This window comes from Vipera berus (genome assembly GCF_964194415.1).
Source record: "Vipera berus genome assembly, chromosome: 3".
Taxonomy (NCBI): domain Eukaryota; kingdom Metazoa; phylum Chordata; class Lepidosauria; order Squamata; family Viperidae; genus Vipera; species Vipera berus.
Window position 1 is genome coordinate 155,830,884 of NC_138204.1, and position 27,047 is coordinate 155,857,930.

The 27,047-nt window shown below is 39.3% G+C and overlaps 1 protein-coding gene across 2 annotated transcripts in view; it reads left to right on the forward strand.

The window, feature by feature from the left end:
- The window catches only part of MBP (myelin basic protein), a 139,550-nt gene that overhangs the window by 82,903 nt on the left and 29,600 nt on the right, over window positions 1-27,047 (forward strand). For both annotated transcript variants that reach the window (XM_081325257.1, XM_081325258.1), the window contains exon 4: window positions 24,063-24,493. In XM_081325257.1, the coding sequence (XP_081181383.1) occupies window positions 24,063-24,493 (431 nt within the window). The remainder of the gene's footprint in view (window positions 1-24,062; window positions 24,494-27,047) is intronic.

The following is a 27,047-nucleotide window of genomic DNA, read 5'->3' on the forward strand; positions in this document are numbered from 1 at the left end:
TACGGTAGAAGCTAAAAATCCTCCCTCTCTTCCCATTAACCTTTTCCCCCAACACTCTGCCCCGAAAGCAGTCCAGGAAGAAATAGATCACTCTTGCCATAAGTCCAAGATTAGTTATTGGCTGAGGCTGTTCAAACATATGCCAGGGGCTAAGTTTCATTATTACAAATTGCCCATCCTTGGCCTTTGAGTTCAAGCCATATTTCAATGTTGGCAAGAACAGAGAAAAAAGTGGGAGGATTCTGTTAGACTAGCACTGAACACTGTGGCAGGTCAGTTGAACTTAAAGGCTTCTTTATTGATTGTTTGCTGAACATTAAATAATGTTGCCCCAGACTAAATCCAAGTGGATTAAAGCCATACCATGCCTTAACATAATTCTCTGCGTACTGATATTTGAGTGTAATTACACATTGCTGGAGATAATTGTTAATACATCCATTGAAGCTCTAATACAGGGGTGTCGAACTTGCAACATCACATGACGTGTTGCGACGTATCACGACTTTTCTTCCATTGCTGGCAATGGGGTGGGCGTGGTTTCGGCATGACGCATCTGGCCCGTGGGCCGGCAGTTTGACACCCCTGCTCTAATAGAAGGGGAACTTTTTCTGCAGCAGCCCCTGCTCTGTGGATCATCTTCCCTTCAGAAGATTAGAATGGGCCCAACCCTGTAAAACTTTAAACACCTGGCTATGCTCCTGAGCCTGGGGTGCTACATACACCAAGGGCCCCAGCCTCCTGGCTATACTGTTAACAGACCAGATGTCTTATATGCATTTGAATTAGAAGTTTTAATGTTGTTGTTTTTTAATTGCTTTAATGGTTTTACCATTTTTACTGTTTTCAAATGTTTTAAGGTTTTAATTGTAATATATGTCTATGGAGATTCTCAGTCATCCAGTTCATGGTTGTTCCAAAGGTGCTTTTTCAAAAGGCAGCTGGACTTGGTTTTCTTAGAAAACATTTCGCTTCTCATCCAAGAAACCTCTCCAGTTCTGAACTTCAGAATTGAAGAGACTATTTTACCTCCTTATTGTATCGCTCTTGCTTCAATAGTACAAACTTTAAAGAAAAGGGAACACATTGTTCCTTCATTCCGCTATGGCGCCATAGAAACATCATGGCAAAAGGAATGATGGTTCAGCTTCATTGAAGCAAAGTAGCATGCACCTTTGAGCTTTGTTCCAACATGCCTGGGCTGCAATTTGAACATTTAAACAAAACAAAAAGAAATGGGATTATTGCAGCCCAACAGAGATGGGATGGGAAAGAAAGGACAGTATGTTTCATCTAGCCTGTTCGGAAACCAAAAGGGCGCCCACTGAGGTAAATAAAAGTGAGTATGGCAGAAGATGAGGAAAACAGAAGTGGGTTTAATAGTGATTATTTATGAGCCTGGTGGGAACAACTGGAAAGGGAAAAAATGAAGCTGATAATAGCAGCCAGGATGAAATGGTCATTCAAGGTACTGACAAGCTGCTTGTAAGGCAAGGGGTATGCCAGCCTCTGGAGATGTCATACACTGGAAAGAAGAGTGATAGACCAACCGTTTGGAAGGGGTTAAGATGGGTCATAATGGAAAACAGTACATTTGAAGCAGAGGTTCAAAATACTAGCAGGTTGTGCAATTGCAGCTACCTGGCAGTGGGTGGGTTGTTCCTGTTCCTATTCTCAAGAAATGTTGTGTGGCTCAAACTGGCCATAAGGCAAGGTCATTTGACCATGGTTTCAAATTCCAGTTTCAATGACTGTTGGCTCTAATACTAAGCCTTCAGTTCCGGATAACAAACTGCACACAGTGGAATAGTATGAGAGCCAATGTAGTGTGGTGGCCAAGGTGTTGGATTATAAGTAAACAGACCTAGTTTCTAATCTACCCTCAGCTGCAAAAACACTCTGGATGACTTTGGGTCAATTGCTGTTCTTCAGCTCAGTCTACCTCTTAGAATTGCTATTATGGAGACAAGTAGAAGGGGAAAGCACTATGTGCCTATCCTTGATTTGTTATACAAAAAGATACAATCTCAGTGAAATAAATATAAAATAGTGGTAGGCACCCTCAATCATCCTTTCTTGTAGTTTAGTATGTCACAGCCAAAGAAATGGTATTTACAGCAGGTCTGGCCTTCTAAAGGAGCAAATCATGTTTGTTTTCCTGATACTAATAAATTGTTAAAAGCCACTAATCATCTCAAAATTAATTTAGCAATATGGGAAAATGTATCTCATGTATATAAGAAGGCATTACAGAAATAAAAGTATATGAAATGCTACTCTGCATATATAAATGCCTGGGTGGGTTTGAAGGGACTACCCTGTGCCATTTCTCTGTGACAAGAAGTCTTATATAGATAACCAATTTGATCCTTCAGAAATTTTGGAAAAAATTTCCTACTGTCCTTTGCCATTTTCAGACTGCCACTAAAAAAACACCTCCCTTTTTAATGACCCTGTGATCTCTTAATTCAGTGTAGAGTTGGGATGACTGGATGGAGCTGAGTGTTTACTGGCCAGATGCCCTTCCTGATGCCATGTGAAGTTCATAGCAGATATTTTTTTCTTTGTAATAGAACTAAAATGTCCATTAACATCTGAAGGCACTAGACTGCCTGACTATATGGTAAAATCGTTTGGTTACTGTCACAGAAAGTTAGCAGTATTAATTTAACACATTGATAGGTAGGCAAAAGAGCTTATTGTTGTTTTAAAAATTGTTATAAGCACCTGACTGGAACCATTTCTCTGCTTAATATTATTCTGTTATATTGAGTCACAGTTATTTCAAATAAATAAATAAAAGAGGCATTAAAGTTAATAGTATTCACAATGTGTTGTTTTTTCTCCCCTCAAGTGCTGAAACATCAGAAGTTGCATCTTTCTTATCATTCCTATAATTTTGTTCTTGGAAAGCCCACATCTTTTTCTGCTTGCTTTTTCTGCACAATGTTATACTGAAGAATACTATACATATTTGAAAAGCTAACTGCCTTTTTTGTTGCAAAATGGGTTTTAAATAGCAGTAACACCCACTAACTGGTACAAAGCTTTGTACTGTGCATGCAGCTTTTCACTCCAGAACGTTCAGTCTGAAAAGCTGATATTGTGTTAAGTTCCCATCGATCACTGCTGCTGTTGCAGTATATATACCATTAGCCACCATTGTTCTTCATAAAATATGAAGGCACATTTAGGACTCAAATGCAAAAAAAGAAAAAATGGTGAGGAAAGTACAAATAGATAGGATTTATTATATGATTTCTACCTTGCCTTTAATCTATATAGTGTAAAGAGGTATACATAATGCTCCTGATTGGATTTGGATTTCATGCCCAAGAGAGAACTAGAACTCAGTCCACCAGTTTCTAGTCTAGCACCTTAATCATTGTATCAGCCTAGATAGATAGATAACTAGACCAAATGAATAGCCAATAAAGTTAATCTGTCAAAATATTGTTCCAAAGTCTGATTTAAAATAGAGCAATTCAGCAAACATGCATTGCTATAAAATTATTTAAAATAAAACAGGCAAGGTTACCACAAAATGTTAAGACATGCCAATAGCCTTTGGAAATTGCAAAAAAAAGGGATTTGTGTTAATGACTCTTATGCTTAGTCAGTGTGAACTTGGGAGTTGGAATGGGACAACTCACCACAGCCAACACACTGAGGCCAACTCACCATGGGACAATTTAACAATTCAAGTTGATTAAAATTAAAAAAAATATTTTTTGTCATTTACACTTCATTCTTTCCCTCCTTTTGCATCTTTTCTTTAATGATTCTATTCCACCATTTCTTTGATATTAGTCCCGCAGTGAGTTGTCTCGTGGCAAGTTGCTCGTGGTGAGTTGACTGTGGCAACTTGGCTATGGTGAATTGTCATAGACCCCTTGGGAGTATTATTTGTGGATGAGAAGATAGCTTCCAAATGAACCTTGGAAAATTAAAAAAAATCTTAGAGGAGTCTCAGAGTGCAGTGGGAATGTGAACCATAGGGAATGGGCTCAGTGGGAAATTGTCACAGAGACAATATTTTAGCAACTTCTTGAGCTGACATGTTAAGTGTTACTTCTTTGCATTACAAACCCATGAAAATATTGTGCTTCTAGACTCTAGAAGAGCCTGCATAAGTGCTGCAGAGGTGTTACTCCTTGTATACATTTTCTGCTAAATATTAAAATAACTCAAAATGCAAATTCATGAGGACTAAGATACTCAATAGAAAAAAAATAGCCATGGCAGTGTTATGGACTTGGCCTATCTCAGGGGTAGGCAACCTCGGCTCTTTTATGACTCATGGATTTCAACTTGAGGTCCATGAGTCATAAAAGAGCCAAGGTTGCCTACCCCTGGCCTATCTAATCAGCAAAGTACTTCAGTTTAATTATAATTTAAACATAAATTACAAGCAATCATTGTGTACTTTATCAACCTTATTTTTGAGGTACATTTCTACAAATTTTAGGAATTCCATGAGGTGTCTGCAAATTCATTATCTCCAATTCATTTTGCAATATACTAGAAGACTTAGCTGAAACTATGATAATAAATTTTGATAGCAGTTAAAACCTAACAGAATTCATTTTTTTAAAACCTAAATATAAATATCACTGCATAGGTAGGCTTACTCTCAGGCAAGTAGCTATAGGACTGTGCCCAGTATCACTTAGCGGCAGAATCACTGATTGTTATCAGATGTTTTGTTCTGATGCTTAATTTGGCAAAATGCTGGCAGAACAGCTTAAGAGAAGGAAAAGTAAGTGATTCAGAAAGGAAGAGCATTGTACCAGTGAAAGTATACAGTAGACTGCTGCTAGATAGTTCATCCTCCAAAAAGTATTTTGTTATAGCAGGTATTGTCTTGCTCCCAAACTTCAGACCTATCCCTATTTCCTTGACGGACACGGTGGCTCAGTGGGTTAGGATGCTGAGCTTGTCAATCGGAAGGTTGGCAGTTTGGCGGGTCGAATCCCGAGTGCCACGTAACAGAGTGAGTGCCTGTTACTCATCCCAGCTTCTGCCAACCTAGCAGTTCGAAAGCACGTAAAAATGCAAGTAGAAAAATAGGGACCACTACGGTGGGAAGGTAACAGCGTTCTGTGCACCTTTGGCGTCTAGTCATGCCAGCCACATGACCACGGAGACGTCCTTGGACAAGCGCTGGCTCTTCGGCTTTGAAACGGAGATGAGCACTGGCCCCTAGAGTCGGAAACAACTAGCACGCATGTGCGGGAGAACCTTTACCTTTTTAAGTACATTTCATAGCCTAAAAGGATGAGCCGTCCTCAGTAAGCAAATAGAGACCTTAAGGTGTAGATCAGGAAAGGGAAAAGATATATATTGTAATCAGAAAAGGCAAAAAAAAAGGGTTTTCAGAGAAGGAAAGAGAAACTGCGAGAGAACAGCGTTCAGCTGCAATTTAGTAAGCAGCTCTGAAATTCACATATTCTGAAATGGCTCTTGCACCCATTGACTTTTAGTGCTTTTTTTCAACAGAGCTGCACAGTCCTTCAGAATTGCCAACAGATGCTTTGGGGGCACATAGGAGAATTATCCTGGCTCTTTTAGCAGGAACAGCACACGCACCCTTTTTTTTTTTTTGGAGGATTGCAGCTGCTTTAAAGAGTTGCAGAAAGATGCAACCCATGTGTTCCTGTCTGCTGTGAAGCCTCTTTTCAGAACTAAATCGGAAGCACTGCATTCAGACAGCAGAGCTGATTTTATATTTTCAGGTCTGAGACCAGGGGATTTCTAAAACATTCCTTTATGAAAGGATTGTCACTAATCTTTTTAGAGTTTATTTTAACTGAATGTACTGATGGGGGGGTGGGGTAGTAACCAAGTGTGTCTCCAATCTTTATGGCCACGGCTAATTATGCAGTTGACAAACAAAGACATTTTGAAAAGCCAGCGAAGGCCCAGTGCAAATCAGCTTGCCCTTTCCTCCATACAATAGTCAATAGTACCCAGAAGGAGCTGTGTGCTATGGCGCTGTACTCCTTGTGCTGCAGCCAAAGGAGTATTTGGGGACATGCTGGAGGACATAATAGGAATTCTGCAAGGGTTTGCCAAGGGCAATTTTATCTCAGCTGGTTTTATTCCCTTTGACAGGCTCAAGTATTTATTCAGGCTTGAAATCATAAAAGAGACATTTACCATAATATGGGTACAAATAGGCAGTTATAAATTATCTCCCTCTCCGTTATTTAAGACAGATTTTTCTGTGTCCTTGTCAAATGGCAACATTTCCTCTGAACACTGGCTTCCCAAAACTGGCTTCCAGGGAAGTTTGCCAATGTTGTTTTTTTTCCCCTCAATTGGATGATCGGAAATGCCAAACAAATTTCCTTGATGGGCTGTTTCTACATCATTAGCAGTCTTCCCAAGCACTACATAGGCGCATGCTGAGTAAACAAACTTGGCCCTTAGCCTCAAAGTACCAAGCAGGTGGCTTGAGTTATATCTGTGTATGGTTTCTGTGATAGATATGCAGGGCATATTCAATAGTAAGCTACTTGTGGCATTTGCACAGTAGCAAATTATATTCCCCCACCCCCACCCCCTGCAATAATTACTTGCTATTCTGAGAGCAGACGTTCATCTTTTTTTTTGTTATTGTTGCAATTAACAGAATATATGTTCAAAGCAAGTGAATGGGCAAAACATGCAAATTGCTGCATATCTTGCAGGTATCACTCGAAAGGGCTGGGCTCAGCCTTGCCTCCCTCCGTCCTGTATGTTCCCACAGAGAGGGCCTCCTCAGGGTACCACCGGTCAGAGAATGTCGGCTGGTGACCCCCAGGGGGAGAGCATTCTCGGTGGGTGCACCAATCCTTTGGAACCGCTTACCGGCTGAACTCCGGATGGCCCCCGACCTTCGCTCCTTCCGGCGTGATCTAAAAACTTATCTATTCGAACAAGCCGGCCTGGCCTGATGGGTTTGGGTTTTAACATTATTTTAACTAACCTACTACATTGGGCACAATCATTTAACTTTAAATCTTGTATCCTGTATTCTTATTTTTATTGCCCTGTACACCGCCCTGAGTCCTTCGAGAGAAGGGTGGTATATAAATCAAATAAATAAATAAATAAATAAATAAATAAATAAATAAATAAATAAATAAATAAATAAATAAATAAATAAATAAATAAATAAATAAATTTTAAAACCCTTTAAATAGTATATTTAGGTAGTAAAACTCCATGTGGTGTCAGGAAGGGCTTCTGACCAGTAAACACTCAGCTCCATCCAGTCACCCTGACTCTCTCCCGAATTAGGGGAATACAAGGTCATAAAAGGGAGTTTTAGGTAGTATCTAAATAGAATTTTTCATTCTGTTGTGGTTCAGTTACCTGTTCTCCTTGTTTTTCCTTCTATTCTGCTTTATAAGCCCTTCTCATTCTCTTTCCAGTGAAATTATCTTTGTTCTCCTTAATCCTCCACTGGTCCCAATTTTTTTTCTTCCTCCTGGTTTCTTCTAAAATGAGAATGGGCAATGATTGTGTGGGAAAGCTTGACATAGCAAAGGATTTTTATTTATCTTTATGTGTAGTTTTCTTCTTCTTTTTCTTTTCTCTCTATTATTCCAGACTGGGAGAGAGGTGTCATTTTAAACTCACTCTTATTTTCCTTTTTGAAAAAGACTGCATTTGAATAAAAAGAGTTGCTGAGAGTTGAATGATACAAAACCAAGTGAAACAGAGCTCCACTGGATTTTTGCAAATGTAACTTCTAACTTTTCTCTCTGTCTTTTTTAAAAATGAAAGCATCTAGCTCTTAAGATGACGTAAGTATGACTATTTTGAATATTTGTTAAAGTAGAAAGGCCAAGTATAAATCATATAAATAAACAGGTATTCTGATAACTAGCTTTCAATCATTTTAAAGGTTTCGTAATTAAAAAATAAAATTTTAAAGGGTAATGGGTCAAATGAAGGGATAATAGAAGATCCAAATACCTGCATTTTAAAATGATAAAATCTTCTGCATTGGCATTCTCCATTCTGTTGTTGTTAAGTGTAATGGCATAAAACCACTCTATTAAATTATAATTATCCCACACACCTGTGTAACCCTGTTGAGTGACAGGCCAGAAATGAAAAGTTCTGCAGCTTTTCTAGAAGCTATTCAGGCTAAGCATTGATAAGCCTCTGGGGAGAATAATTCTTCAGCTCTGTGCAGTATGTGAAAAAGCCTCTGTGTTCCTTTTATGTAGGATTCCATAAATTATACACAAAAAGTCTGAGAAAGTTCTAAGTGTGTATTTGGGGGGAATAATAGAAGTCAAAGTGCTCTAAGTTTATTCCTACTGCATGGTGTACTGAATTTATATTCTTTTTGATGAAACGTCTCAGTAACCCTCAGAAACATTAAATTAAAATGTGACATTTTGTTGTGTGCTAGGTTACTTTTAAACCCTCACAGTTGTATTCCTTTTAAAACTTTTTTTTTAGTTCCAGTTTGGTAAGGCAGATTTAATGTGGAGTCTGCTACGAATAGAATAGAATAGAATAATAGAATAGAATAGAATAGAATAGAATAGAATAGAATAGAATAGAATAGAATAGAATAGAATAGAATAGAATAGAATAGAATAGAATAGAATAGAATAGAATAGAATAGAATAGAATTCAAATCAGAGTTTTCTTTAGGAATTAGTGAGATGATTGCTTCTTTCCATGAGTTTGGAGTTTTGCTGTATTTAGGAACCGAAGACCAAATGATAAAAAAGATATATCAATATCTATTACAACAAAATTTGTTAGAACAGGTAAAAGAAACAATGTTAACCTGGAGTAAAAATTTTGGTTACAGTATTGACCTAGATAATTGGCAATCACTATGGGATAGAAAAGGGACGCAGTGGCTCAGTGGGTTAGGACACTGAGCTTGTCGATCAGAATGTCAGCAGTTTGGCGGGTCGAATCCCGAGTGCCACGTAACAGAGTGAGCGCCTGTTACTCCTTCCAGCTTCTGCCAACCTAGCAGTTTGAAAGCACGTAAAAATGCAAGTAGAAAAATAGGGACCACTACGGTGGGAAGGTAACAGCGTTCTGTGAGCCTTTGGCGTCTACTCATGCTGGCCACATGACCATGGAGACGTCCTCGGACAAGCGCTGGCTCTTTGGCTTTGAAACGGAGATGAGCACCGGCCCCTAGAGTTGGAAACGACTAGTACGCATATGCGGGGGAACCTTTACCTTTATCTATGGGATAGAAACAGGAGGTTAACGCTAGCCATCTCCTATAAAGAGAATTTGTATAAGTTGTTTTATAGATGGCACCTTCCCCCTACAAGGTTAGCAAAAATAGATAAAAAAATCTCACCGACGTGCTGGAAATGCAGAAGGCTTCCAGGGACTTACTATCATATGTGGTGGGAATGTTCAAAAGCGCAAAATTTTTGGCAGCGGATAAAAAATTGGTTGGAAGAAATATTACTACAAAAAATTGATCTAAAACCAGAAACCTTCTTATTAGTTATTATTAATGATAAACTCAGCAAAGCATCTTTCTACTTATTATTGCATATTTTAACTGCAGCAAGATTGGTATATGCCCAAAAATGGAAAAGAAAGGAAACCCCCCACTGAAGAAGAAATAATAGATAAAATTTTATCCTGCGCCGAAAGGGACAGGTTAACCCTAGAGATTAAAAATAAAACTGAAAGAGAGTATTATGAAATTTGGCAAAATTTGTACGATTGGTTAGAGATAAGGAGGATTGCTGACATGACTATTGTTTGATTAGTTGATAAAGTAAGGACTTCTGATTAGCACCTATATCAGGACACAACTGAAAGATATGTAAATATAATGCTGACGACTGAAACACAGTTTACCAAAAAAATTACAGATGTTATATGTACAGTTTGTTATACTCTGTCCTGTCATAGAATGTATTTTAACTTTTTGTTTTTTCTTTCTGTAACATAAGGTAATACTAATAGTAATGTTGTAGCCAGGGAAGCTGAATCATGTCCACTTTTGTTTTTAAATGTACATTTAATAAAATTTTCGAAGAAGAAGAAGAAGAAGAAGAAGAAGAAGAAGAAGAAGAAGAAGAAGAAGAAGAAGAAGAAGAAGAAGAATAGAATAGAATAGAATAGAATAGAATAGAATAGAATAGAATAGAATAGAATAGAATAGAATAGAATAATAACTTTACTGTCACTTTGAATGTACATCAGTCGGCATACATTAAAATGAAATTTTGTTGCATACAGCTCTCAAAGGGTCACCACCTCCAATATACACTACATAAATATGACAGACATAAATAAATAAATAAATAAATAAATAAATAAATAAATAAATACATACATACATACATACATACATACAGAATTATGCATATACCCACATATATGATACAGAGAAACAACACAGTCTGGTTCGGATTATGTATTCATGTGCATGGCAAAAACCCCCGAATCTTACGAGTTTACAAGACGGATGGCACAGGGAACAAAGCTATTACAGAATTGGGTAGTCCTGCTAGAAATACTTCGAAATCTCCTTCTAGAGGGGAGCAACAGAAACGGAGTGTAAAGTGGGTGTGTGGGGTCTCTAACAATGCTTTGAGCTCTAAGCACAGAATGTTTGTAAGCAGCATCCTGAATACCATTTATGTAACATAAATTGCTACACAATTTATTCCATTTGTTTATCTATGATTTTTAGGGTATTTTTTTAATATCCCCTGCTGTTTTGCTTTAGTGTTAGCTTTATTTTTATTTACCAGTTTTGTCTATTCAGATAGACTTGTAATTTTCTCAGCCGCAGTGATTTTATTGCCTATTTCCCTGCCTTTGTAATTCATTTCAGCTTATTTACCAAGGTCCTTCTTCTCTTGAAAACATCCGCTAGCAGCAGCTATATAATATGATCTCAGAAGTCAAGCAAAAAAAATCAGTAAAGGAGATAGTGGAAATTGCAGGCACAACAAAATGGCCTCTTTGTTGTCCTGGTCCTTGGACAGAAAACTAACTAACAAGTACTGGAGCGCATAACACCGGACATGCCACTAGAAGCCAAAATCTGGAAATTCATAACACCATGTCATGTGGGTGAACTCACTGGAGAAAACAGTTATGATTGGAAGAATTAGCAGTACAAGGAAACCAGGCCACCAAAAGAATTTGGTGACTGGACACCATCAAAGCTGACACCAACCAGAGCATAGAACAACTCAAAAAAGTAGTGCAGGGTCACAAGACATGGATACTTGGCCCAAAGAATCACCAAGAATCGATGCGACTGAATGGATAATATCATCATCATCGTGGGTACTGGATTCAATCACAAAAGTTATTGCATATTGAGAGACAATTAGGAGACAAGGAAAGAGGTTCCAATGAAAAAGTCCACAGGGCTGCCTACAAAGAATATCACTTAGCTGGTTAAAATGAGCTTGTGGGGGGGGGGAGAGAAAGAAAAGTAAAGGTGACACTACAACTGTGACATTCAATAAACTAACATTGGCAGAAAGCTTGTTTGGAAAGTTCTACTCATGTAATGGTTGGCTACCCATCTCTAATCCATGTAATTGGTAACATGTCATCTTTGTAAAATTCAGCTTCATTGCCATTTATTTTATATGTTAGCCTTGAAGCAGAGTAAATAAGCAGAGTTAGCTTTTATTTATTTATTTTATTTTATTTTAATTCCATTTATATCCCGCCCTTCTCCGAAGACTCAGGGCGGCTTACAAGCTTAGCAGTAGCCTTCATTCTATGTATATGCCTGCTTATTAGGGCTTTCACACACACCCCAAGCGGCATTATTACAAAGTCAGCTTAATTGCCCCCAACAATCTGGGTCCTCATTTTACCTACCTCGGAAGGATGGAAGGCTGAGTCAACCTTGAGCCTGGTGGGATGCGAACCTGATGGTAGATCTTCTTTTTCTGTGATTTTTATTACAGTATAGGTTTGAAAGAATGATTTTGACTAGAAGGTGTTTATTAATGGCAGATGGCTCAAGAATGGTTCTTGGTTTCATCAGAGAACATTCAGTAATATGCAATCCCACATTCTCTGGGTAGCCTCCAGATTCAATATGGATAGGTAACATTTTCCCCCAGTAATGTGGGAAATATCTGGATTTGCTCTGGATGTAGTGACAAAGATAATCAGATTTTATCTATAAGAAAGAATGTGACACATCCATTTTCTTAGATTCATTCACTATTCATTGTAGTAGGGAGTTGATATTCATTCCCCTGTGAACGGACTGTGTGAGGTATCCAAGCTTTTTTGTAAGTTTGTAAGTTCTTTAGCTATGTTGTATATTAGGATCCATGGTAATGATACAAGTGGATGAAAAGTAAAGAAGAGTTCGCTTCTTGTCCAAGAAACGTCTTCAGTTCTCTGAAGTCAGAATTGAAAAAGCTCCTTGGATGAGAAGTGAAACATCTTCAAGGAAAAGCAAATAAAGTTCAGTTGTCTTTTGAAAAAGCACCTTTGGGACCTGTTCTAAGATGTATGTCAACACAATGGTTGGTAAGGGACTGTTGCATTTCTTTTTCCTTCAAATACCTGGCAGAGCAAGCTGGTAGTTTATTGTGTGGTAATGAATTGGTAGAAATATCGTAACACAAGGGGGGACTCTTAGGAGTATCAACCAGTTTAGTACTTTCTGTAAAGATTTCTTACTCCAAAATCAGAATAATTGTAGCTGAAGAAAGGGCTCCAAATTTGAATGATTGCTTGTTGTTGTTAGTTGCGAAGTCGTGTCTGACCCATCGCAACCCCATGGACAACATTCCTCCAGGCCTTCCTGTCCTCTACCATCTTCTGGAGTCCATTTAGGCTCATGCCTACTGCTTCAGTGACTCCATCCAGCCACCTCATTCTCTGTCGTCCCCTTCTTTTCTTGCCCTCAACTTTTCCCAGCATTAGGCTCTTCTCCAGTGAGTCCTTCCTTCTCATTAGGTGGCCAAACTATTTGAGTTTCAACTTCAGGATCTGGCCTTCTAAAGAGCAGTCAGGGTTGATCTCCTCTAGGACTGACAGGTTTGATCGCCTTGCAGTCCAAGGGACTCACAAAAGTCTTCTCCAGCTCCAGAGTTCAAAGGTTTCAATTCTTTGGCGCTCAACCTTTCTTATGGTCCAGCTTTCACAGCCATTCATTGCAACTGGGAAGACCATAGCCTTGACTATACGCACTTTTGTTGACAGGGTGATGTCTCTGCTTTTTAGTGTGCTGTCTAGGTTTGCCATGGCTTTCCTCCTCAGGAGCATGCGTCTTTTAATTTCTTGGCTGCAGTCCCTGTCTGCGGTGATCTTGGAGCCCAGGAAAATAAAATCTGTCACTACCTCCATTTCTTCCCCATCTATTTGCCAGGAATTGAGAGGGACGGATGCCATGATCTTGGTTTTCTTAATGTTCAGTTTCAACCCAACTTTTGCACTCCACTCTCAACAAGAGGTTCTTTAGTTCCTCTTCACTTTTTACCATTAGAGTGGTATCATCTGCATATCTTAGGTTGTTGATATTTCTCCTGGCAATCTTAATTCCAACTTTTGATTCATCTAGCCCTGCCTTTCTCATGATGTGCTCTGCATATAAGTTAAACAGGCAGGTTGACAGTATACAGCAGGCATGTCCAAAGTCCGGCCCGGGGGCCATTTGCGGCTCGGGGGACGGTTTAATACGGCCCTCTAACAGCCCTCCCTGCTCTGTGTAAATGCGGCCCTCCCACGGCCCTCCCTTCTGATTGAGGGCGGCAAGCAGAAGACTGTCTGCCATAGGAGGGAGGGCGGTGAGAGGGTGTTTCTGAGCAGCATATGGAGTCTTGGGTGCTGCCAGATCCCCCCCCTTATTTTCCCCCTTCTCTCTGTGTGTGTGTTGGACCCGCGGGGAACAGCTGGTAGGGAGACGGCAGTCCGGCATTTTCCCCCCTCTCGTTTATGTGTGTGTCGGACCTGCGGGGGAACGGCTGGTAGGGAGGTGGCAGTCTGGCATTTTCCCCCCCCCTCTCATTTGTATGTGTGTGTGTGTGTGTGTGTGTTTGTGTGTGTTGGACCCACGGGGAACGGCTGGTAGGGAGGCAGCAGTCCGGCATTTTTCCCCCTCTCATTTGTTTGTGTGTGTGTGTGTGTGTGTGTGTGTGTGTCTCGGACACGGCTGGTAGAGGTGGTGGCAGTCTGGTGTTTGCATCTCTCTGTGGGCCCGACACACACACACACAGGAGGGGGGGAACGCCGGACGGCCACCTCTACCAGCTGCTCCCCACAGGTCTGACACACACACACACACACACGCAGGAAGGAGGTAAACAACGCCGGACCACCGCCTCCCTAACAAACCTCTCCTGCGTGCGGAGAAATGCCCATTCCCTCTGCTGAGCCATCCCAGTTGCTTGCATTGCGGAAGGCAATCATTTGGAACGAAGACACGATATTCGGCGTTTCTCCACCCGCGCTGATCTCGCCCTCCTTATAGTCTCCCTCTCTTTGTTTCAGCTTGCTTTCTGCATTTGGGATGAAGACTCGAGAGAGGGAGACTGTAAGGAGCGCGAGATCAGCGCAGGCTGAGAAACGCCGAATCTCGAGTCTTTGTCCCAAATGCAGAAAGTGCTGATCTCGCGCTCCTTACAATCTCCCTCTTTCGAGTCTCCAGTCTTTGTCCCAAATGCAGAAATTAAGCTGAAACAAAGAGAGGGAGACTGTAAGGAGGGCGAGATCAGCACGAGTCTTCATCCCAAATACTTGCCTTCTGCAACGCAAGCAACTGGGATGGCTCAGCAGAGGGAATGGGCATTTCTCCGCACGCAGGAGAGGTTTGTTAGGGAGGTGGTGGTCCGGCATTGTTTACCTCCTTCCTGTGTGGGATGGCTCAGCAGAGGGAATGGGCGTTTCTCCCCACGCGCTGATCAGCGAGCGCAGAGAAACGCGGATTCCCTGTGCGCCCTTGCAAGATATGGAGGTGCTCCAGGGAAGTAACTGGGATGGCGCAGCAGAGGGAATGGGCATTTCTCCGCACGCGCTGATCAGCGAGCGCAGAGAAACGTGGATTCCCTGTGCGCCCTTGCAAGATATGGAGGTGCTCCAGGGAAGTAACTGGGATGGCTCAGCAGAGGGAATGGGCATTTCTCCGCACGCGCTGATCAGCGGGCGCGGAGAAACACCAAAACCTCAAGTCTTCATCCCAAATGTAGAAAGCAAACTGAAACAAAGAGAGGGAGATTGTAAGGAGCGCGAGATCAGCGTGGGCTGAGAAATGCTGATCTCGTGTTCGGATTGTTGGGGGCAATCTCGCTCCAGCGTCTCAGCGAGCACACTGGGCCGCCCCGCTCCTTGGGGCTCGCTGCTGCCATGGGGGCCGGCTCGGGGATTTGTTTCTGCAGGTTAAATCGGAACCAAGCAGCAAGTGAAAAAGTTAGCAGCAGTAGCGGGAGTGGTTTTAATTGCCAAGTGTCCCCATGGAAGTCAATGGAGGCGCCGCGGCTGGCCTTTTGAGTTGGTGAGTGAATGAGAGCGAGAGAGAAATGTTTATTGAGCAGTGTGAGTGAATGAGAGCATGAAAGAGGCTTTTTGGAGCAAGAGTGAGGGAATGAGAGAGCAAGAGAGAAGCTTTTGCAAACAAAACATGAGTGAATGAGACCGAGAGAGAAACTTTTCCAAGCAAAGGTGAGTGAATGAGAGCGGAGGGGGCAGGGCGCCTGTATGTCTCCCCTTAGGCTCCACTGTTCTGTCAAGCCTCTTGTTTTGCACATAAAATACATTGTGAAAACTCAGCTGTCAGTTGATCTTAATGTTATAAAATGAAAAGTATGCCATTTGCAATTAACTTGGCATAAAATAATTCATTTGCATTTAATTGTAATTGTTCAAAGAATGTTCGGAAAAATGTTCGGCCCTCCAGCATGTTCACTTCATCCAATCTGGCCCTCTTTGAAAAAAGTTTGGACACCCCTGGTATACAGCCTTGACGGACTCCTTTCCCAATTTTTAACCATTCAGTGGTTCCGTGTACAGTTCTCACTGTTGCTTCTTGACCCGCATATAGGTTTCTGAAAAGACAAATAAGATGGTCTGGTACTCCCATCTCTTTAAGAACTTGGAATGATTGCTAGTTAGCTATTTATCTGGAGTGAAATTTTGAAATAAATCTTTCATGGAAATTTATCCTGTAGCTCTTGATTTTGTAAGCATATTATCTATGTACATGTTTTCTTAATTTTTTTACCATAATAGACAAGTAGGCAATTGTTTCATTTTGTTATTAAAGTTTAGAAACTGCTCAGAATAAATGTTTGAGGAAGAGATTCTGAGTTCACCCTTCTATAGCTACAGTTCTTCACAGGCAGATGGTTCTCACCATGCCCTGAAGAATTAGATTGTGATCGTGATCGTGATGCAGGTAAAAAGAGTCTATAGTTTGGGGTTCTCATTTATCTTTTTTTAAAAAAAATTCACTAAAGATGGAGCATTGTGAAGCCAGCTATTTCCATTTTCTGGAAATTCAGCATGCTTTTACCAAGTTCAGTTTTCAATCCATGCCTTCTCTTTCCTTTAACAAGACAGTATTCTAACATTCCTTTGGAAGAACGCCTTTGTGCATATGTTTGTGTTGCGTACAAGGCATTGTTCATTATTTGTTATATTGTCCATTGTATAGAGACCATTCCCTGCTTATTGCAATATTTGGTCAATTTACAAGAAAACCTGGAAGGTGATTGTTAACAAATTTAAACATTTTAGATGTTAAATTTCTAACATTGCACATTGTATCTGCCTTTAGCTAAATGGGACAAATAATATAATTCACTAAATTTGTTGTGTACTGGGTTCTTTGCTTGAGCGAAGAGACGAGGCAAGTGAGTTCAGTCAGAAACATTCTTTATTTCCTTGCAGGAACCGAACTGGGGAAACAGGGCTGCGAATGCAGCTATTTATACCCTGGCCTCTAGGTGGTGGCCAATAGGTTTAAAGCAACCTATTGCCGCCCTAGAAGCAGCCAATGGCGGCGCTGGAGACGGGTTGGCTGAGGAGCTGGTAGCTGTTAGCCAGCTCCCTGCTTAAGCAACCTTCCAGCAATCAAAACCCACGTGATACACTTAGTAAAACAAAGCCCAATACTTACAAAATTTATTCTGGTATTAATGTTAAATGGCATAACTTAACCCAGAAATGACCTTTGTATCTTCATTTTCCTTCCTTATTCTTCTATATTTCTTTTGCGCTCCTGGATTCAGCACTTCCCTCCAAGATCAGATTCTGACCAGGGATCCTGGTTTGTATACAGGAATTAAACTATAGCTTTGTTTCAGAGCCAAATTTGGGGTGTAATATGTCAATATAAAAAAGCCAATCATACTTCCAAATTCACCACCATGCTTTAACATGCTTTTTCTCTTTTCACCCACATTATATACAGTAAGTAGTTCCCAACTTACAAACAATTAGTGACCGTTCAAAGTTACAATGACAGTGAAAAAGTGACTTATGACTGTTTTTCACATTTATGACCATTGTAGCATCCCTGTGGTCACATGATCAAAATGCTTGGCAGCTGGCATATATTTATAATGGCTGCAGTATCCCTGGGCCCTGTGATCATTTTTTGAAAGCTTGTGGCAAGCAAAGTCAATGGGGAAGCCAGATTCGCTTAACAGCCATGTTTCTAACTTAACAACCACAGAGATTCACTTAACAACTATGGCATAAAATTGGGCGAAACTCAATTAGCAAATGTCTTGCTTAGGAACTGAAATTTTGGGCTCGGGTATGTTCATATGTTGAGGGCCTGCCTGTACTTTTGAACCTGAGGAAAGTATCCTTTGTCAGACCTTAATATATTTCAAGAAGAGGAGGAAAATGAGTGAAACTATGCGACAGTTTAATGACAAAAAATATTAATGTTAGCTTTTATTTCATTTGTGATTAACTTCCAAACAGAGCAGACAGATACCCTGCTAATGTTTTGTTATGTATATGTCTGTTTATATGGTGTTTGTGAGAGAAACTATAGATGGACTTTGACTTATGACCATTTGTTCAGCAACCGTTTGATATTACAATGGTGCTTGAAAATGGGATTTACAACCCTGACCTGAAAAATTATGGCTGTTGCAGAGCCCCTGCAGTCCCCCTGCAGTCGCATGATCAAAATTTGGTCACATGGCAGCACACTTGCTAAAAAGGCCCAGGGCCTTCAGTAGCCTCAGCCCCACCCCGAGACCCCGACTTCAGCCCCAGCCCCACCACTGCCACTGAGAAATGCTATCTCAAATACCACACTCCCAAAAAGGGGCTTGTTATTTAGAGAATCACAAAATCCCTTTAGTCACAGTGTTTTGGTAGACCACCTTCTCCAAATCACGGTCTTCATTTTTCTCTCCAAATAGCGCACCCCTTTCTCACAAGTCTTGGAGAGAACCAGTGGGTTTCCAAAGGATCACAAGAACGGGGCATGTAATTTGGAAAAGGAACGAGGCAAGAGGCTTGGAGAATGGCCCGAGAAGGCCTCAGAAAGACGGTCTGGTGCAGTCAGCCATTGCTTCATGGAGGCCATGCATGCCTGTCAGCAAAAGTGGGACTCATGTTAGGGGGGCGGGCAACTGGGGCCTTTCACAATGGTGCTGCAATGGCTGATCACAGTGGAGAGATGGAGGTGGCATTTATCAATGGCAGCTGGCTGAAACTGCTGAAGGCCCTGGGCCTCTACTTTAGCTCCAGCCCCGGCACTGCTGATGATGACTGCCGTTGTACAGGGTGCCCAAAAGGGCATAGATCAGGGGATGGGATATATAGGGAGACACTGCTCGACCAGATAAGGCAACTGAGGCTTCCCAAGGTGTGGCGGCTTTGTACCACACTGCTGGACTGGGGCAGCTGAGACTTCCACAGTAGGTACGGCTTTGAGTTGCATTATAGCACATACCCCCCAAATTATGTGTGTCTTACACTGGGATCTCTGGGCCTCCCTTAGCCTCTGCACTTCTTACCTGGGACTCCCATCACTTAACCATCCCTGTTCTTGGATTGCAGTCACTAAGTGATGCAGTAATGTCTTGCTTTACTACTGCTTCACTTAGCAGTAGAAATTGTTGCTGTAAGTTGAGGACTACCTATATCTCTTGGATATAGATTTTTGCCAGAACAATATTCTTGTCAATTTTCAAAATAAATTTGAAGGTTCTTTTGAGGCCAGGTAATGATACATCCAACTGGAATGGCAGAAATTCTCAGTTTTTTTGCCTTGGATATTTCATTTTATATTTGAAATTCATATTTCATTTCATATTTGAAATTCTCAGTTGGCTGCCTTGCACTCATTTTCATGTGCAAAAAATAACATTTTTTAAAAAAAAATCAATAATTTATTTCTAAAGTTAGAACTTTTTTAATGATTAAAGAAATGTATTAACTACCTTCCACAACTTACATCTTTGCACCACTTTTAATACACTTTAATGGTTTCAGTGCCATTTTTTTTAAAATCAGTGTTTATTTTATACTTACCATACATATTAAAATTTAATGCAGTTATATATTGCAGGTCTTATTACTACTGCTACTACTATTACTACTACTTTTATCATTCTTATTTTATTTTTTTGTGAGGAAAGATTAGAAACAATTCCTAATTATGCATAATGAAAACCATTATAGTAAACATATAAAATATTAGTACAGCAACTATAAAGACTAACAGCAGCAAATAATCATATTCCGTCAGCTTAATAGAACTTTTTAAAAGAAATTACATTCTTCAAAGGAAAAAGAGAGTTTAGCAAATCTCCAGCATACTTTTGAAACAACCGCCCATAAAACCAAGGTTTTAACATCTGAAAAGGTAAAAATTTACATTGAAATAGGAATTTCAGTTAACATATACCAAATTACTAAGTTGCATCCCCATCCTAAAACCAGTTTTAGAAAAGAAATAACATAATTGACAGGACTCTGTTCTTTATTTATATAAATATTTTTCATTATACTTTCCAACTGATAAATTCCATATCTAAATCATAGTATCTGGTTAAAAAAAATATACAGTATAAGTCTTCCCATTCTTGTCAGGAGAATGCTTCAAAGTTTCCTGGTAAGTTTACTTCCAAAAAGATTTCAAGTTCTCATGAAGTCCTAAGACATTCAGTGGAATAAAAATGGGAGGCTTGGGAGATAACTCCTTAATTCTGTAATCCTCTTAATCGCCTAAAAAAGAGAGTAAACCATGGGTATCAACAGCACACTGTGTAGCTTACTGTCACAAATTGAGTTGCCAGTCTGAGGGTTTCTGCCATACATAAGATTGTCTGTTTCATGTTATTTAATATCAGTTTCAAAATGAAGCGGCATTCCTTGCCTGGAGCATATCTTACAGAAGAAAGTTTTATGCTTTCTTCTGAAAAGTAGGAGACAAACTCCTACAGGTAAAGGATCCCAGAAAATACATATTACCATTGCACTGTTTATGAACTCTGCTATGAAATGCTAGAATTAAATTTTTTTAAAAAAAACCTACATGTTCCAGAAACACAAAAGATTACATTTACTTGAAATCTGTGGGTGTTTTAATAGAACTTCCTTGTTGAAAAGTCTTGGATTCAGAGTATGTGTGTATTTGTTTAAGGCCCCTGTGGGGTGATATGGATGGCTGCCACATGCTTTTCATACATTCCAAATTACTGCCATAGCAAATCCCACCACCTATAACCACAGTCTTTTGTTTTCTGCTCCTTCCCTCCCTACACCATACTCTAAATAACCTGCATCCAAGCCAAAACTAGTTAGGAAACAAAGACGTGCTGAACATTAGGTGTACACTACAGAATCTTGCCTTAGGGCTATTTTTTCTATCTCATCTCAGAGAATCAGCAGGAGTTCATATTTTCCCCACTCTGTGAAAATCTGTGAAGAGCCAGAAGTTTTCTTCCAGATCTTGAAGCCATGCTTGACAGATAGTAATTTATTTCTCCTGAATGCTTTTTCCATGCCATGTATTTGCTTGTAATGAAACTTGAAATAGCACTACAACTAAACGCAAGGGAGACAGCGGATACCCACACGGAAAGCAAATCAGTGGAACATGTTCTTGTTAACATCAGAAATGTAAAGTCTGTATTCATAGATTGATCTTGGATGTAATCATTGCTCCCATGGACAGACTAATTTTGAATCCAGGAGGAAAATTTAAATCTCATTTTATAAGTTTTACGTAAACCATCAGGAGCGTGCCTCCCTATACCAGTTGTAGAGGGACAGCAAGGGAAGAGAGCTGTGTCTCTGGGTTTTTTCCCCGGGAAGCACTCAAGAGGCATCTGATTTGTCACTCTGACAATAACATATATTTGTCTAGTTGTACAATTATCCATAACTCTCCATTTTACAGAGATGTTCTTGAATAGGAGAAAGATAAGAACTGTTAAGTAAATAACAATTCAGTCCTGAGAAAGAAGAAACTACCTTGGTTTTGTTTATTATAAGAAGATGAAGAAACATCAGATTGAGGCATGCTTTCACGAGTCTCTTAATATACGCTATCAAAATAAAGTAGGTAGTCCTTGTGTTGTCAGTTCTCTGCCTGGCTTTTCTTAAAAATCTGATAGCATTTTATAGTACCAATCAATAGAAATACAATCAAGAACCATTTTCAATCTAACTAACTAAGGCAGCCTAGGAGCTTCAGAACTATGAGGAATAGGTATGTTTTGAAGATCATCTACAACTCAGAGGATTGGAGATTTTTCTTAAGTCTGAAGGCAGGTTGTTCCAAAGAGCAGGGTCAACCACTGACAAGGTAAGTCATCTAAAATGTTAGGCTAAGATAGGCCATGGCCTGATGTAGCAGGACTGTCCTTATGCTACTATATTAAATTATGTGTATACTTCAAATATATTTTTCCATGAGAACTGATATGGATTGTGGATTAACTTATCAGCAACTTCAGTACTACACCTTCTATTACCTGCATATTTGGAGCTGACCAATTTCGATAGGTATCTGATCCATAGAAAAACTAAGTTGTATGACTCTGTTTGAATGCAAATCTATTGAGCTGGTGGGCATATTTGGAATTTTGAGATCATGTTGTGGGTATTGCCATGCAGGTATCCTCTATGATACCTTGACCACCCAGCTTACTTCATATTTTATCTGGTCATCTGGGCATGTTTTCAAACAAAGCATTAAACTTGGTTTGAGCCTACCATTCTTATTTCATTAGAATGTCTCGTAAGAAATTATGCTGGAGGCTCCTACTTTGCTTTAGAGAAAAATGGCTTCCCGTTTAATTATTAATTCTTATGATAAAGTATCTTTAAAAAGAAGTTGGTGGGGCTAACTACAGGCCTCAAGAGAGGCACCCATATGCACGGTGCCAAGGGGTACTTTTGTGTGTTTAGCATCTTGTCTTCACTGTCCAAAGTCTTTTTCCCATCATAATTAGTCCTGTACTGACAATTTTTGGTTGCTTGGCTGTATAGCAGTTCATGACAAGGACAATATTGGTTGGCTAACTACAGTCCTTTGGATTATGCTGCCCACCTCTTGTACAAAACCTATTTTTAGAATACCATTGTAGTTTTATTTGCAAAAGAGAACCTTACATTTTCCAGTAAATATATCTACAGCTATACTATGCCATCACATTATGCTATACCCTACCAATTAAGCACCCATCACAAAGAATAGGAGAATAAAAACGGTCAGTGTATATTTTCTTTACTAAAGAACGGTGTAAGATGCTCTTGCTGGGACTGAGAGAAGCTCCTTTTGTGGCACAAATGTCCTCCATTGTTGTCCAGAATTAAATGCATTCACTTACAAAAGCACAACTGTAGTAAAAATATTAGCATGCAGATGCTCTGGTGTTTTGTTAATGCATTTAATTAGACACAATATCTTCATTGTTCTTTTTCTTTTCCCTCATAATGAATGTGTATTATGGTATAGAATTTGGTTAGCATTAACAAATAAAATTATATTTTTTTATAGAATCTGCATGCAGGTATTCATATCTGATTTTTATTTCAGCCTCAAAGTCTCTGTATAACAAAATTTATGCTCAGTTACAATGTATCCATTGTAATTTTATACATTTAGAGTCAGCAAAAATGTGGCTGAAGTTAAGGTGGTAGAAATATTATTAATGAACATGGCATTTGGTTCCAAAGCATTAATTGGAGCTGTCATGATGAAGCAAAACTAATTGTAATGCCATATTACATGCAATTAAATTTGGCAGCTATTATTGAGCGAAGTGTTGCACCTTAAAATATGAGTGCCAATCAGAATTGTTAAAAGCCACTGCTATCTTGATTGGATGTTGTCACGACTGCAAGTAGGGCAGCAGTCTATCAGTTCCAAATGAGGAACACATTGTGAAATCATAAGGAAATGTTATATTATACTTTTAGAATGTTAATATAATTTATTGCCATAGGCCAGGTATTAATAACGTGAAATGCTTTCTGCAATGATGAGGGTTCTCACAAATGTTCATCAGTCAAGCTCCATTGCTTATTTATAACAAACTGAAACACAACATGAGACTGTCAGAAAAAATGGAACATGGATAACAGTAACAGAAGGACCAACATTTGCCTTATCATTATTTAAAGAAATGTCATGTATTAGTTTGTACCCTGTGTTAATATTGGTGGAAATCAATCACATCAGGAAATTCGGCATTTGGGTAATGGGCAGGAAACTCTGTGGGATCTTGTAAAAGCATAAAAACTTGAAATTTAATAAAAAAATATGATAATGTTTAAATGTGATTCATCTTAAGTTTTAAATTACAAATCATTAGCCATTTCTTATAAAAATTTACCTTAACAATCACTTAAGGAACATTGTCTTTACAATGCTGACTGCAAGTGAATAAATAGATACACACCAACTTGTGATTTACACGTGTTAATAGAATTAATATATATGTGTGTCTTTGGTTCAGTAAAAGGCAGATCTGTTGCAGTTGCATATAATCTATAGTTTTTGTGTGAAGCAGCTAGCTCAAGGCAAGGGGAAGAAAGCAGCATTGTTCTAGCATTCTGTTTTTCACAGGCCTGTATTCATATCTCATCCTTGTTGTTTGCAGGAGAGGCAGATGTGAACCAGAACAATGGGACCTCCACTAAGGGCAGAGCGGTGACAGACTCCAAGGGCACAGCGGATCCGAAGAATGCCTGGAAGGAAGCCAACCCAGCTGACACAACTGGTCGCCCCCATTTGGTCCGCCTCTTTTCCCGAGATGCCCCAGGCAGAGAAGACAACACCTTCAAAGATCGGCCCTCTGAATCAGATGAGCTGCAGACCATTCAGGAAGACAGTGCAGTAGCAGCTTCTGAGAATTCGGATTTGATGGCTTCACAAAAACGCTCCTCTTTCCGGCATGGTTCCAAACTTGCCACTGCAAGTACCATAGACCATGCTAGACATGGATCACCACGAAGATACAGGGAACCAAGTCTACTTGATTCATTGGGCAGATTCTTTGGCGGTGACAAGCATTATCCAAGGCGGGGCAAGGTGAGCTCAGAGGAAAGGAGAACAGATTAGCAGCAAGAAATCTAAAAAAGAGGGTGGGAGAAAAATCACAAGAACTGAATAATCTCCAAAGAGCAAGAATTGGCTTAGCCAAAGGATGATATCTATCAAGTTCTAATATTTAAAATAGCGTACTAGAAAATATCCCTACAAAAAAATATAACAACTTTGAATTGACTGGAACATTCTCTTGTTAAATCTTCTAACTGGATGCCTCAGTTTTGGTTGTTAAGATTTGCCAGAAGTCAGGATCTTTGTTGTTCACTTGTTGTAAAACTCACCCTATGTATATTGAGGAAGGTGTTAGTCTGCTGTTGATTTTGTTTTCCTTCTATGACATTGTTTGCAGAGTTTCTGAAAAACTGGAGGGGCATCCTAGAATATTTGCAATTTGGTGCAATACTTCTATGATACCTTTCTATGCAGTGACTTTGGTTTAAAGTGTATTAGTTTAATGTCTGGGTTTTGTGTTTTGTTTTGTTTTTTGTTTTGTTCCTGTGGGCAACTCCATGGCATTAGGCAGCGTTAGAAGACTATTGCAATGCAGAGCAATGTGAAATCCAGTAAAAGCCTAGTATTCTCTTTTTCATCAAACAGAATGAAAAGCATGGCAAGATTAGATCACGTCTGTATTAAGTACATTTAACGGAACTCTTGATTCACATCAATTTTGAGGTTGAACGTCAGAAGTGACTTTTCTTACTTTTGAGCGGGGATGGCAGAAGCAAATCTCATGCTCCTATATAAACAATAGAAATGTGTTTCTTAATGAGAATAAAGAGAAAGCAAAAGGAAGGTGCTGAGATATAAGAAAAACATTTGTTTCATCTGTTGTTTCATCTTTTAATGTTGTATATCACTGTAATATTATTTTTTTCTAGGTCTAATTACTGTTTAAATGTCTTTCTGGTTGGATGCAGTGTAGGTAATGGTGTTAGGGGGCCTGCAAAGTGTAGAACACATCATTTGTACGGAAAAAGCTCTAAGTCCAGCCAGTAGCATGTCTTGATCAAACTGGAAGGCATTCCTTTACCCAAACAAGCAATGCCAGTTAGTGTGGACAATGTTGGGTTTGCTAATCGCTCAGCAGTCTGAGGAGCAGGAAGGCAGTTTCTTATATTGCTGTAAGAAAAGCCATGTTGATGTATTGTGTTCCATTCTATATCTTTAGGCAAAAAGTATCTTTTCTCTGCCACTAGTGAGTTTTATCTCTTTATGTGCTCAACCATTAATTTCCTCAATGAAGTTTTATACTTACTGTCCATAAGATGCAATTCAATTGTGGTTTTATTGTTGTTGCTTTGCTTCTGTTTCAAATCTTATTTGGGGGGAATAGAGAAGCCTTAAGACATTTTAGTGCATCTCAGTTCTAAATACTTCAACTGTGATTGGAGGGTATGAAATTTAGCACACTATTGAAGGTACAGGTGACTATTTCTACGAGTAATTATTTATATTGTGTTACTTGGCAGATAGAACTAGGAGCTTGGGTGCTATAACTCTTTTTTAATGGGATGTTGAATTGCTTCACAGTCCAGCTCTTGTAAAGGGGACTCACATTATATATTGGACAGCCTTGAAAGAGGAGAGCAAGATAATAGCTGCGAGAACAATCAACTGGTAGTTAAAAATCTCTCCTAAGCTTCTTTTTCTGAGGAATTCTGAAATTCTGTATATTATTACAGTGTTGATTGGGCTGTTCAATGGCCCCTGTTGTATGTACAGAGATGTTTTTAAGTGGCAAAAACTGACTGATACGGCATGCCTGTAAGATTACCTATGTATGATCAATGAAAGAACATTGATAATGAGTCAGTCACGATTTTGAGACACCATCGTTCATGAAATTTCATTTCAAGCACTTAGTGGTAAGAAGTTAAATCTGTTTCAAGCTGTAGATGGCTCTGTATTGAGCAATAACTGCTGTTTACTGTACCTTGTATAGTGGATTTGTATATAGACAAAAATAGTTTTGTATGATATATATAATTGTTTTGCGTGATTGATTCATAGCTCACTGTTGTCAGTTTCCATTGCCTTCATTGATGCATTACAATTGTCACAATCTAAAACTCAGTGCCTCAAGGACAGAAACTAAAAAGCTATAAACAGTTCCAAATATTGTCTAGCTAGAACAGAACATCTGCTTTTAAATGCTGGACTGTCAATGTCTGAGACAAAATCAGTAACAAATGGCTATGCCACTGTGCAACAGTGTTATTCTCTGAAATAATAATGCTGGTAATGAAAGATTATCCTAGGAATGAATCCCATTCCAAGAGAAATTCAATGCTGGAAGTTAATTCAGTAAGTGCTATAAACTTCTGTTAATACTATATGTGCATGTTTATGCTTTTAGGAAAACATAGTATTATTATCATCCTAGACTTTCTTGACTTTTGTGAGTGGCAGAAAAGGATTTATCTATAACTATGTCAGAATAGCCGGAAATACACTGTATCCCTCCTATTAAATGTATCTAGTTATTATATATAAATAGTTAACACAAACAAGCACTGTATATTTTGAAAGCATT